Source organism: Theobroma umbraticum, unplaced genomic scaffold (genome assembly GCF_002168275.2).
Source record: "Theobroma umbraticum cultivar Fairchild unplaced genomic scaffold, ASM216827v3 scaffold_4.1, whole genome shotgun sequence".
Classification (NCBI taxonomy): domain Eukaryota; kingdom Viridiplantae; phylum Streptophyta; class Magnoliopsida; order Malvales; family Malvaceae; genus Theobroma; species Theobroma umbraticum.
The window spans coordinates 4567201-4580449 of record NW_018397258.1 but is presented as its reverse complement, the minus strand read 5'-3'; the positions used below and the strand labels follow the sequence as shown (position 1 = coordinate 4580449).

At 32.7% G+C, this 13249-nt stretch overlaps 1 protein-coding gene across 1 annotated transcript; it reads left to right on the top strand.

Annotated features, from left to right (window-relative positions):
* The first annotated feature begins 9536 nt into the window (after positions 1-9536).
* Positions 9537-11770, top strand: GPAT3 (glycerol-3-phosphate acyltransferase 3). Its single transcript, XM_021424774.1, is given in 3 exon segments — positions 9537-10298; positions 10642-11149; positions 11152-11770. Coding segments are annotated over 3 exon segments (1611 nt in total). The 5' UTR covers positions 9537-9578; the 3' UTR covers positions 11535-11770.
* Positions 11771-13249: the final 1479 nt, after the last annotated feature.

Genomic DNA, 13249 nt, shown 5'->3' with positions numbered 1-13249 from the left:
ATGCTCATGGTTCATGAAAGAAGTTTTGACAAAAAAGAAGTCAAAATATTCTAATACTGTTGTCTTTTGCTTCTCAAGTCTATAACTACGGAACTTTACTTACCCACTGTTGCAGTCTCGAACGTTTTTATGCCATCATCATAACCTCTGCTGCCTGTGATAATAGTTCTTTCCATCCCCTCCCCAATAATTGTCAGATTGGTCTTCTCCTTGTTAATGACAATGTTCTAATTGTAAACACCTTCTGATAATTTTATGTAGAACCGAGTGGAACTGAAGCTCGGAGCAGCCGATGTTCCTTCGGTGATGGTGGTGAAATCTCCTGATCCATCCTGAGCTATGATCATGTCGAAGGGTGGAGTGGACTGACCCTGGGCTTGCCACGATACTGTCAAGATAGCTAGAAACATTGTCTGCTTCATTGCTTTATCATGGTCTTAATTTGTGTGTGGAAGAAGAATTTTTGAAATTGCAACCAAACCAGGCATATGGAAGCAAAGATAAAGACGCCTTTAGATTTTGACATCCTTTTTTTCTTTGTTACGAGATGGAAAAGGATGGACAACAAACTTTAAAGAACTTTCTTCCCAAGGTCAGGCCAAATGTCCGAAATTTTGCTAGTTATGATCACATTTTTCAGTAATTGTTTGTTCAGTTCAGTTTCATATCAATATCAAGACCGTCAGTTGCTACTTTTGCATGGAGAATCTTTCCTGTAAATAGCCATATTCAAGGTTTGTAAGTTACTGCTCCATCATGCGCTAAAACCATATCAAAAAGAAGGGTGAACCGAGCCTCTGCTTGACACCAAACTTTTCAAATGTAAGCTACAGTTATCCCTTATCTTCAAAATGTTAGCTTCTTTTGCCTGTCATTATGTAGAACAAAAACAATATAATGATAAAGCAGTTCATGATTTTTAATCCCCCAACTGAAAGAAAATATATTTGAAGCATTTCTAATCTGAAGTGCTGAGAGGGCATGTATTGGAGAGCCAGGAGCGACGTTAAAGTTCTTTTTAACTGATCAGTGGTTGTAAATTTATGTCTCCCTTAAAGTTGTTGCTAGGATCAAAAAAGGATGTACAGTAAAACAGATTTGAAAGAAACTTATTCCATGGTCAGTTAAAATGACTAGAAATTCAAAGTTTACTTACAGTACAAGTTTATCACTATCTTGCAATTTTCATTGCTATATTAAGTTTAACCCAATTTTTAAGTTGATCATCTCACATGTGTAAATGACTGTAGAGGCAATACCTGGCTACTCTGATTTCTGTATTTACGTATTGACAACAGGCTCCAGTCATTGTTATGCTTGGCTTGGTTGGAATATTTATGGGCTTGGATGATGATTTTTCATGTCAGATGCTGTACTTGTCTACTTGATTCTTGCAAAAATCGGCATGTTACTACCGAGAGTAACATAACATGAAAGTGATATCAAAAATTGACATGTGAATATTTGTTAATGCATCACCTTCCAAATTTAGAAGGTTCTTAAGGAGAGTCTTCCTGGACATATATAGACATATATTATATATAACTTTTATCTTCTTCACGAACGTGGAAACAAGATCAAGTAACATGCTCACGCTCAACCGATTAAATTGACTCAGACAAGTTCATGAACTTTGTGCAGAAAATAAGCCGGGGGTAATTAAAGTTATATATATATATATATATATACATTCATGCAGGGCTAAAGTACAAAGAAATGTGGACTCAAGGTCAAGGGTCAAACTGGAAAAGAGAGAAAATGTGCTTATTCAGTCAGAGTATATGGGACGTGAAGTATATGGCGATGAAATTTGGGATATTTTTATGTTTTAGTGCGTCAGAGTATCCCGTGAGAACCTACTTTGGCAGGTTTTGCCAGAACAGTTGTCATGGATAGCTACCTGGACTATATTATTGATCCTCAAGTTGGCTGGATTGGAACAACAGTGGCTCGAGTTTGGATTTCTACTTTTGAAGAATATGATGAAACCACAGTAAAATGGAAAGGGTTCAGGGTCATTGACTCCATAGAAGCCAATCAAGTTACAAGTTGGCAGATTTATTAATGGTGACATGTGGATTTCAGCAACAGGAGTTCCTTGTAGTCTAGATTTGATAGACTGGTCTACTTCTATCAGGGGAAGAGCCTGGAGGGGTAAGATTATTACAATAGTACTAACCGTTTTCAGCATTCTGGAAAAACTACCATTTTAACAGGAATCATCTGGTATTGAACAGCATATAGAACCAGAAACCATACACCGCACTAAAGCAACTTAACTATTGCCAATTTGTCCATTGAATGGGTTACCCTTTTTCTGTGGATGATGCTGGGTTTATTCTTTCAACTGAATATTTAATGGGATTGGTTTTTTGGGATAGAAAAGTTGGTTACCAGGGGCGGAGCGTCTCTTTGTTTCGGGGCCATGGCCCCCAAAATTTTTATAACTTTTACATATTATATGTTTTTTTAATAACCTTTTAAAAATATTTTTTATTGAAAATTTAATATAAATAATAAAATAATCTGACAAGTTTTATTTAATTTTACTTAAATTTTTAAAATTTTTTTTAACTCTTTAAGTTTCTCTACACATCCTTCCCTCTCTTTCTTTTCCTCTTTCTTTTTTTGTCTTTCTATTATGAAATTACAAAAGATAAATTTTTTTAATTATTATTTATATTATTATTATTTACTTATTTCAATTCTAATTTATTTACTCATATTTTCTAAGTTCTATAAATATTTTTTTCTAAAATTCTATCTTCTATTTTTTATGTTCTTTTTTTTTTCTGTTATGTGAATTCTATTTTTAATGATTTTAATATTTAAAAATTAAAAAAATTATTATATAATTCTTAAATATCAATTATAGCATTGTATTATTAATTATTGTCTAAAATTTCACTAATATATTATTTTTTATTAATCCTAATTATATTAAAAAAATTATCTTGAGTATATTTTTTTAATGCGCTTTGTCTTTTATATTTAGTTGAAAGAAAATTATCTTAAGTATTTAATCTTTAAACAATCCTAATTATATAATTTTTTTTAATTTTGTATATCATATTTAATTATTTATATTTTGTACATTATAATTTAATATTTAGTATTTTAAATTTAAATAGAATAACATAAGAATATTAGATATTGATTACATTAATTTTTTAGTTATTTATATCAAAAAAGACAAAATTCTCAAACAAAATAAATGATAAGTTTGTTACAAATAATTTAATTGTTTATGTTGAAAAAAATATTATAATCATCAATCAAAACTTTTTAAAAGATTCTTATTAATTTTTTTTATTTTAATTTATATACTATATAAAATTATTATTTATTATAAAATATTTAATTATTAATAATTATTTTCAACATATTAATTTTAAAAATTTTTAACTTTATTTTTTCTTCATCTTTAATCCTCAGTAAAAATTAACCAGCTCCCTCCGCCACTACTATTATTACTGCACGAACTAGATAGCATAATCTGTCATCTGCTTTGGGGTTCAAATTAACTGTAGCATATTTGCTAGTGTTCTGTTCTTTCTGCTCAACATAGGTTGAAAAGTGGGCACGGGGCCCATTTTATTGAAATATTTTGCAGAAATAAAGTAGGCTTCGGATCCAGACACTTGACTTTCTTTTCTCTCATTTTGGACGATTGTTCCTCGTTGAAAGAATCAGGTTGAATCTTTAATTACTTGGGCTTGAACAGCCTTTAAAGAGGCTGCCTTAGACTAAACCTTACTGTTTATTTTGATAGTATGGAGTATTTTGTAAGATAATTAAAACAATAATTTAAGTCTTAACATTTGTTTTCAAAAATATTGCCTTATTGAACTACTTGTTTAATTGTTCATGAACAGTTGAGTATACAAGTGGTTTCCTTTTGTTTAATTAATTTATACGCAATATTTATGAAAGGTTTAATGGTAAATTTATTAGTCAATTTAGGTTGGATCATGCAAATCTTTTTTTTTTTTCAAAAGAAAAAGAAAAACATAGATGGCAGATTCTGAGATTCATCTTATTCATGTTATGATACCTTATAAAGTAGGAAAAGGCCAAAAAAATATTTTCTTTTCAAATTCACTTAAAAAATGGTTTCCAGAAACTAAGAGAATCACATAACTAGCATTTCACACTATTGTTGGTACGAATATTCGGTACTCTTTTCCCTCTTTTTATTTTCACAACATCGGTTTGGAAAGAAAAAGAGAGAAAAAAAAAACAATTTGACATCTATTCAAAAGCATAGTTAATTGATAGGTTGGCCGAAAGAATTTACTATCAAATGGTCATGGAGGAATATCTATGTAACCTATTATAGGTTGTTAATATTTTGATAGTCCATTTATTTAGTACATACGGAGATCATAGAATCTTAATTTGAGTTATTCAACTAAAGTTAATACTCTTTCAATCTTAAATATAAATCTATTTCAGACAGAGGGAGTGCTGCAATGGAAAGCTTGGGGAGGCAAAGTGATGACAGGACCTATGGCTACAGATGTTTTTCCTGTTTGTTTGGTTCTTTGGACTCGGCATCTATATCCTGATCAGGATGTGCACAATGGTGATGGTAATGGTTCGGTTCTTTGGCTTCTGCCTCACTTCAGAGATGGGCTGCTGACTGCTGGTTGTCTATGTTTCGGTCAAAGTCTGTTGGCCTCTTAAGTCGACTACGAGGTGTTGTTGGATGCTGTTAATGCTTGTGATGACTTAGGGAAGGCAAAGAAGTTGAAAATCGAAATGGTCAACTCTTTTGGCTGTGCATGCTCCTCTGGTATGTTACTGCTGGATGATGAGGAAGAGAATGCTGTGAACAGTTTCCTGAATGGGTCGACGAGGTGCATCAGTGTTTCAAGGAAGTTGGAATGGTAAAGAATTAGAGGAGGCAATATTTCTGTGTTTAGCTGTAATGTACAGTGAAATCGGGTGGCAGTGGGATGATGCTAAAAAGCCCGAGGATTCTTTTGCTCTTCCCAGGAATAAGTAGGTACTTTGATCCCCTATGCAACCTGATAAGATCTCTTTTTTTGATTTCTTTTTCTCACGCAGGACATCCCATGACAGGGAGCTCTATTCCCTGGCATGTGCCGCCTGCTCTGCTCCCACAAAGGGGTAGTTTTTGTACACATTTACGAGCAATGAAATCATTAATTGCCTTTTAAAAAAAAATCTATTTAAAACAGAACCAATTCCAAAGAAAAGAGAAAAAAAAAAACAAATTGATATCTATTCTAAAGCATAGTTAATTGATAATTTGGCCTAAAAATTTACTATCAAGTGGTCATGAAGGGATAACTATGTAACCTATTATAGGTAGTTTTTTTTTTTTTTTGAAAGGCAGTAGTTAATATTTTATAATCGTTTTATTTAGTACATATGGAGATTATATGTAATAAACAAGACTGAGGAATAAGTCTAGATAGAATCAAGCTTCAATGAAGAACAGCAGAGAAGAGTTCGTACGGTTTCACGCGTGGTTGGTTACACTCGGTTTTGCTCCAGCTTTGAGTTCGTGGTAAGTACTAACAAGAAGAAAACATCTACAAATTCTTAACTCAAAAAAATTACAATATATCATAAAAAAATTAAAATTATAAACAAAAGCACAGTTGGAGTTTATTATTTTGTTCATCTTGCTTCTTCTTGGTGTGTCATGCTCCCTTTCACAGGGATCGTTTCAGCCGTGTTTTCCCATGAAGGTCTGCTCCCTTGCCTTTTTAGGACTGGTGATGCTGGTCTTGTGGTCCTCATGTCGGCTTCCAAAGGACACCACGGTTGCGCCTGTTTTTCTTTGATGTCTAAACCTTCTGCGGAATTGATTTCTTGGACATAATAGGAAGGCTTGGTTCATGTTGTTAGGACAAGGTTTTCTGTTTAGTTTTTGCTTCCCTGCCGTCGTGTTTGACAGGCGTCTTTTTATTTTGTTGCTTACATTCACGGACAAAGGCATAAGCTTCCCTAGCAGTTGATTATATTCTGTATTTTCTTTTGTCAAGACGTATTCCATACCAATGAGAGTCTGAGGTAACAGTTTCAGACTAACATTGTCATATCAGCTGTATGACTACTATAATCTATCTTTAAAATTAAAATAATAACTATCTATATATAAAAAATCAACAACAAAAAGTGAACAAACATTGACTGAAAGCTATTCGTATTTGTTACTGTTAATGAGATATGACGTGAGAGTTAGAGACCTTGAGATATGGGGAAAAGAAAATTTTAGAAGAAAATTAGTATTTTTATTCTATTTAATTAACATGTCAACCATAGCTTTTGACGGTCTTCCAATTTTCTCTAACTTTTTTTTTTTGGGATAAATTGGAATACCTGTAGATTAATTAATAGGCCACGTTTCGGCTTGCCATCAATTGAATTTGTAGGCAACATCCTTTTCGTCCTTTGCATATTGATTCTTGCACACATAACTTTTAGTAAATTTTTTTTAAAGCATATATATGTTATATGAATGAAGTGTCTTTGAAATACATAATAATGAAACAAATCTATTTAACTTTATATTAAACATAACTTGCAAAAAAAAAAACTTTATATTAAACATAAGACACTTTCAAACGACATTCATCAATGATATTCATATATTTTTTGTAAAAAAATAAGTTGACCTCGTCAAACAAAGTCATTAATTACTCGAATTTCGCTTCTGATAGTATCAAACGTCTATCAATTATATTCCCAAAAGTTATCTTTTATTTTCAGCTTAAATAGTCCATGAATTGAATGGTTTACTTTCAATAGTAGATTATTTATATATGGAAAGAGTTCAAATTTCCATAGATTTTCTTTATCTTTCAGAGTTTTGTGATCTAGAGAGTTAATTCAGTTTTGAGACCCAACTGAAGACCTAGATCTCTTGCAAAATATCGTGAACTACTCGTATATATCTCTATATACTCTATTAAGGATTCTAAGTCTAAATTGAGATTGGTTGCTCATCTGCCTCGCATAGCTCTTAACATTTTCCTTTTTCAGCTTTTGTGAGGAAAGTGTAATTGCGTGGTGCATATCAACCGGAAAGCCATAGAAATCAGCTTCTCTAATCCTGACAAGGACAATAATCTATATGATCTGACGCATAATGATAGTTGATCACAGGCTATAGACAGGTGTTATTTGCGACTTTCAATCTCAGAAGCTTAGCTATGGTAAATTGGCACGACATCAGTACTTTCATTTCAATAATCCGTTTGTAGGAGCTTCATCTTTATTAGATAAAGTTAAAAATGAAACAGGTAAACCACTTATTAAGATCATCATGTCAACATTTAATGACAATTTTTAACAGTTAACTACTAAAATTTATATAATTATATCATTATGTGTATATAAAATTTAATATAAATTAGTAATATATATACTTTGATACGTAATTAACAGAAAGTAAATACAAATTTTTATTACAAATTTTTATCATAATACAGATTCTGTATTGAGGAAAAAATTCAAATAAAATTGAACAAAAAATCTTCATTTGTATAAACTTTTGTCGGTGGTGAACTTTACATAGGAAATGTTCATAGTCAGAATAAATGATCGGCATCATATTATTGGTTGTCATTAACTCAAAAATAAATTATAAATCAAGATATATGAAAATTATTAGTTTTTTGGTCTATGATAAATGCAGAATTTTATTTATAATTCAATAGCAACAATTGTCATATAATATAAAAGTCAAGAATGTATCACAAGAAAATTATAAATCAATACATCTATCTCAAAAGTAGTTCAAGTACCTCAATTTCAAAAAAGATTAAATTTTAAATAAAAATTTTCAAATTAAGATTCAATTACCTTCAAACTGATTCAAGTATCTCCCCTTCAAAAGGATTCATGCTTTCTTTCTTTTTTAAGGTTATTTGTTTTTCTCAAAAATTGTTGCTAATTAATATTTTATGGCCAACAAAGTAGCAACCATTTGCTTTTATAAATACACTAATGGATTTAGATCCATTAGACCTAATCATAGTCCAACAAGACATATATATTAAACCCAAAAGAAGAATATGCATAGGTTTCTTACAAAACTCTCTCCGTAGTTATGAGTTCAAGTCCATGTCATCTCATGACTCGTATCCTACTTAGAATTTCATTTAATCTAATATTATCATTTAGTTTCTTAAATTAATTAAAAAAACTTATTTACTCATTAATTGCAATAATGCCCATCAACGCATTGCAATTGGCCTCTGCAGAAAAAAGAATATGAATGAGGTCATTTTTCTTACAATCTTTACTAATCAGTTCTTTCACCATACTACATTCCTTATGAGCTTTATGGATAAATAATTTCTACTATCACATCCAACTTATGTAATATTAATTTATGATTTTCATTCTTATTGGACTTTGAAATATATTTTTCGTCAAAACACTAATACATAATATTAATATAAATAATATAATTCTAAAATATCTTTTGGAAAACACACAAGTTGGATTTCTTGAATCAAACAATTTTATGAAAATTGCTTGAATATCTTTCTTAATAGATAATATTGTATCATTTATTGAGCCTCTAATATAATTTTTGTAGCATGTATAGAACTCAAAATATCAAGGACTTTAAATTCAAAATCACCTATTGGTAACATTAAAGTCATATAGATACTAAATAAATTATATTGACTTCTCAATTCTAAAGACAATTAATAAATTGTAATAGAGCTTTTTAATCAGATCCTATTCGATATATGTATCTCATACATTATATCCACTTGTTTGCTTTAAAGTCACAACCCAATGTTAGAGTTAACATATTCTATCCTTTCTTATAGATGTATAACAAGTGTAGGCTTTAAATAATTTGTTACATTTAACCTAGAACAATTTTGGCAAACAAGGAATTGAAAAACTATAACTCCTTACTTAATAGTTCATCAAATAATAGCATAGTTTTTCTACAATACTATCAAATAATTTATGGTCATATTATATATGTCATAAATAAATAAAATATCTACTAATATAATATATAAAATTAATAATTGATGTAATAATTTATTTATTTAATAAATAGATAATAAAATTGGTTTTTAAAACATATGTATGATAAAAACTTGATTGACTACCATGATCTCAACAAATTGTTCAAGTTGCTCAAAAATTAAAGAACTCAAACATTTGTCCACGTGTTAATGCTGTTGACTTGTTCGGTTGGTCAACATTTTTTTCTCGTACTATTATTAGTGCTGATACTAAGAAAAAGGGAGAAAGTATTCAGTAGCTTACCCTCTCAACGCTGTTGATCCTTTTATTCAAAATTTGCAACTCGGACTCTCCATCAATTACCGTGTTATTTAGCATCAGCTGTGGGCCAAAATTGGAAGCCGCATTGAACTAGCGGCGACTCATCTTTGAAAGTTCAGAGCTGGCCCTGGGCAGACAAAACTTTTACACGCTTAATTTGTGTAATTAAGGGCAACTCTGAGGGCCTTGTGGTACCCCCAAATATATAAAAGCAGCTCTAGGTTCTTGCTTCAAACTATACACAGCTTAATTTCAACCTTCTGATACTTTTTCGAAACTGAAATATGGCTAAACTTTCGGTGGAGTTCTCCTTTTTCCAAACCCTTTTCTTCTTATTCTGTCGAGTTGTCTTTAGACAGTCTAAGAATCACAAATCTTTCCACAGAAATGTCAGCAATATCCATGCAAACGAGGGTAAATATCACAAGTATCCTTCTTTTGTTCATAGATCAAACCTGTCAAACCAAACTCTGGTCTTCAGTGTAGAAGAGGCTTTGTTGAAATCCTCATCATTGTTTCCTTACTTCATGCTTGTGGCCTTTGAAGCTGGAGGGCTCTTGAGGGCTTTTATCCTCTTTGTTTTATACCCAATTCTATGCTTAGTTAGTGAAGAGATGGGGTTGAAGATAATGGTCCTGGTTTGCTTCTTTGGGATAAAGAAAAAGAGCTTCAGAGTTGGAAGTGCTGTTCTGCCGAAGTTCTTCTTGGAGGATGTTGGCTTGGAACCATTTGAGATGTTGAAGAAAGGCGGGAAAAAGGTGGCTGTCAGTAAAATTCCTCAAGTGATGATCGAGAGTTTCTTGAAGGATTACCTGGAAATTGATTTTGTAGTTGGAAGAGAGCTGAAGGTGTTCTGTGGGTACTTTTTGGGAGTCATGGAAGATAAGAAGAGAAGTAAGGCTGCTTTGGAAGAGATAATTGGAAGCGAATGTATGGGCTTTGATGTTATTGGCATCAGTGGCCTCAAGAAATCTCTTGACTATCATTTTTTTTCTCATTGCAAGGTAAGTAGCCAACTTCTTCATTTCCTTCCTTGGAAAATCACTTTGGGTAGCTTTAAGAATTATAACGACTATACCAATCTTTTAGATGGGTGAAAACCGAAAAAAACATGCGCAACACAGTACTTATTTAGACTAGTTTGGACATGTGTGCCCACAACCCTAGGAAGATTCAGGTTTATATTTTTAAAGTCGCAAATACGACTAGCAAATAATTTGAAGAGAATACAAATTAGTTAAAAATATGCATGTTTGCCAATCATGAAGAAACCTTTGTTCAGTTCTCTCACAATTTCTAACCTTCACCGTTCTCCGGTTGCTAATTTATTTCACTTTGTTGCAACAGGAAATATACCTGGTGAGAAAAGCAGACAAAAGAAAGTGGCGACAGGTCCCAAGACAGGAGTATTCCAAACCACTCATTTTCCATGATGGGAGACTAGCTTTCAGGCCAAGTCTGCTGGCCTTCCTGACCATGTTCATGTGGGTTCCCTTCGGCTTGACTCTTTCCATACTCAGAGCTGTTGTTGGCTTAATGCTTCCGTACAAGATTTCCATCCCCCTGTTAGCCTACAGCGGGTTGCACCTGTTTCTTTCAACCCCGGAAAGCCTCCTGCAGCCTCTTTCACTTCCGAACTCGAAGAAACATAAACCGAAAGGCCGCCTTTATGTTTGCAATCATAGAACACTGCTGGATCCCCTCTACCTGTCTTTTGCATTACAGAAAGATCTCACTGCTGTTACTTACAGCTTAAGCAGGATATCAGAGCTGTTAGCTCCAATCAAAACCGTTCGATTAGCAAGGGATCGTTATCAAGATGGTAAAATGATGGAAAAGATGCTAAATTTAGGGGACTAGTCGTATGCCCCGAAGGGACTACGTGTAGGGAGCCCTATCTCTTAAGGTTCAGCCCTTTATTTTCAGAGATGAGCGACGATATAGTCCCTGTTGCTATGGAAAGCCATGTGAGTCTGTTCTATGGTACAACAGCCAGTGGCCTGAAATGTTTGGACCCACTTTTCTTTTTAATGAACCCACGACCAATCTACGCTGTCCAGATCCTTGATGGTGTATCTGGCTTGTACACTTGTCATGATGGTCAAAGATCAAGGTTTGAAGTTGCTAATCATGTTCAGAATGAGATTGGTAAGGCTCTGGGTTTTGAGTGCACCAAGCTTACGAGAAGAGACAAGTACCTAATCTTAGCTGGCAACGAGGGAATAATTAGCAAAACCTAATTAATTGACTTGCCTATGAGTTGAAATTAATTAAGTTGTAAGTTGTAACATATGGTATACTTAATTAGTACAATTTAATTACTCAATTCTTCTTCGTTCGTATCTTGCAGTGGAGATCAATGTATATACATATAAGCATTTACGCATGCCTCTCAAAAGACCACTAGTAAGAAAAATGAGTAAATTTTTCAAAAAAAAAAAGAAAAATGAGTAAATTCTCGTCTCTTTTGGAGGAACACATGCAAAATGAATGATTGTTATTTATTTATTTTTTTACTTTTCTCTTTTATAAATGTAGTTTGCCCACACTTTATGCATTCATAATCATATAAGTATTATTATTATTATTATTTTGAAAATGATCAGTGATTAAGCTATTGGTATGAAAATTTTAACAAAAATCTATCAAGTAAACTTTTTGGATGCTACTTTACATAAACTTGATTGTGAATGGTTATTCACATAAAAGCTTAACCTAAATTGATTGAGTTTTTTCGATCAAGTAATTATTGATGTATTAGTAAGTGTGGATTGCATATATGTCAATCGATGCGACCTCGTTTTCTCCATGGTGGGCAACACACAAGATGTCAAGCAAATTTTTCAAGAAACCAAATGAATTCTTTCATCCCTTAATCCTCGCGCTGCTCTTGTAGACCACACCCCGTTAATGAAGAAACACAGTGATTTGGGAAATTTGAATAATTTGAACATATGAAATAACTTTGGAGTCAGGACAGGGAATAGGGCACGCTGCATGCACGAGATTGAGGTAAGAGATTTGCATTCTCTTTCCTATCTCTCCCTTCACCTGCTGCTTTCTTTCTCTCTCAAATCTCAAACATATCTATTTTTCTTTCATCTCTCCTCCTCATCTGTGGGGTGAAAAAATGCAAAACAAAAGGAAGCTACGGTGTGAGAATACAGCTAGACCCCTTTGGCTCCGGTAGCGATTGGCAACGTACGTGACATGGCCAAAAGGCCCCAATCTTGTCATTGAAGACCAACTAAATTGAGTGATGACTTTGGTCAATTCGAATTAAACTGAAAATCAAATGTGATTCTGAATAGATTTTAAATTATTAAAATTATAAAAAATGTAAGACATATTAGAAGGGATGTATGCGTCAACCAAACAAAAGTTAACAAAATATTGATAGTAACTTAAAACACTTAAATTATTATTCAAACTCATTCGAGTGACGCGTCTGATAATTATATTCCAAAATATTATATTTGCTTTGACTTCTTTCAGATCATTAAAAGTACAAGTACTTATCATAACCTTTTTACTTACACTTTTTGTAACTGAAATTTGACTGAGATGGAAGTTGAAGTTAAATCATTAAAAACGACAGACGAACAAATCGAATCACACGTTGTACGACATTATTGGACAGCAATCAAGCGTCTCAACCACCCCTGGCCACGGTCTTGAAAACTTGGAGCCCTTGTGACAGGTCATAGACGTAACGTTTATGTCGCTACAAAACTTAAGAACCAAACGCAGATTTTTCAGAAACATTGAAAATATTAGCGAACTGACATCGCTCACTGTTGCGCAGGACTATTGCTCGATAATAGCTATCGCCGAGTAGCTCTACAAGCTTTCGTGTTTGGATAGGGCATAGTCCTAGAAGTTTTGAAGGGTTCAGACTAAATAAACTAGTGTATATTTTTTATTTTGTGCATTGGATTGAATCAATTAATTAGTT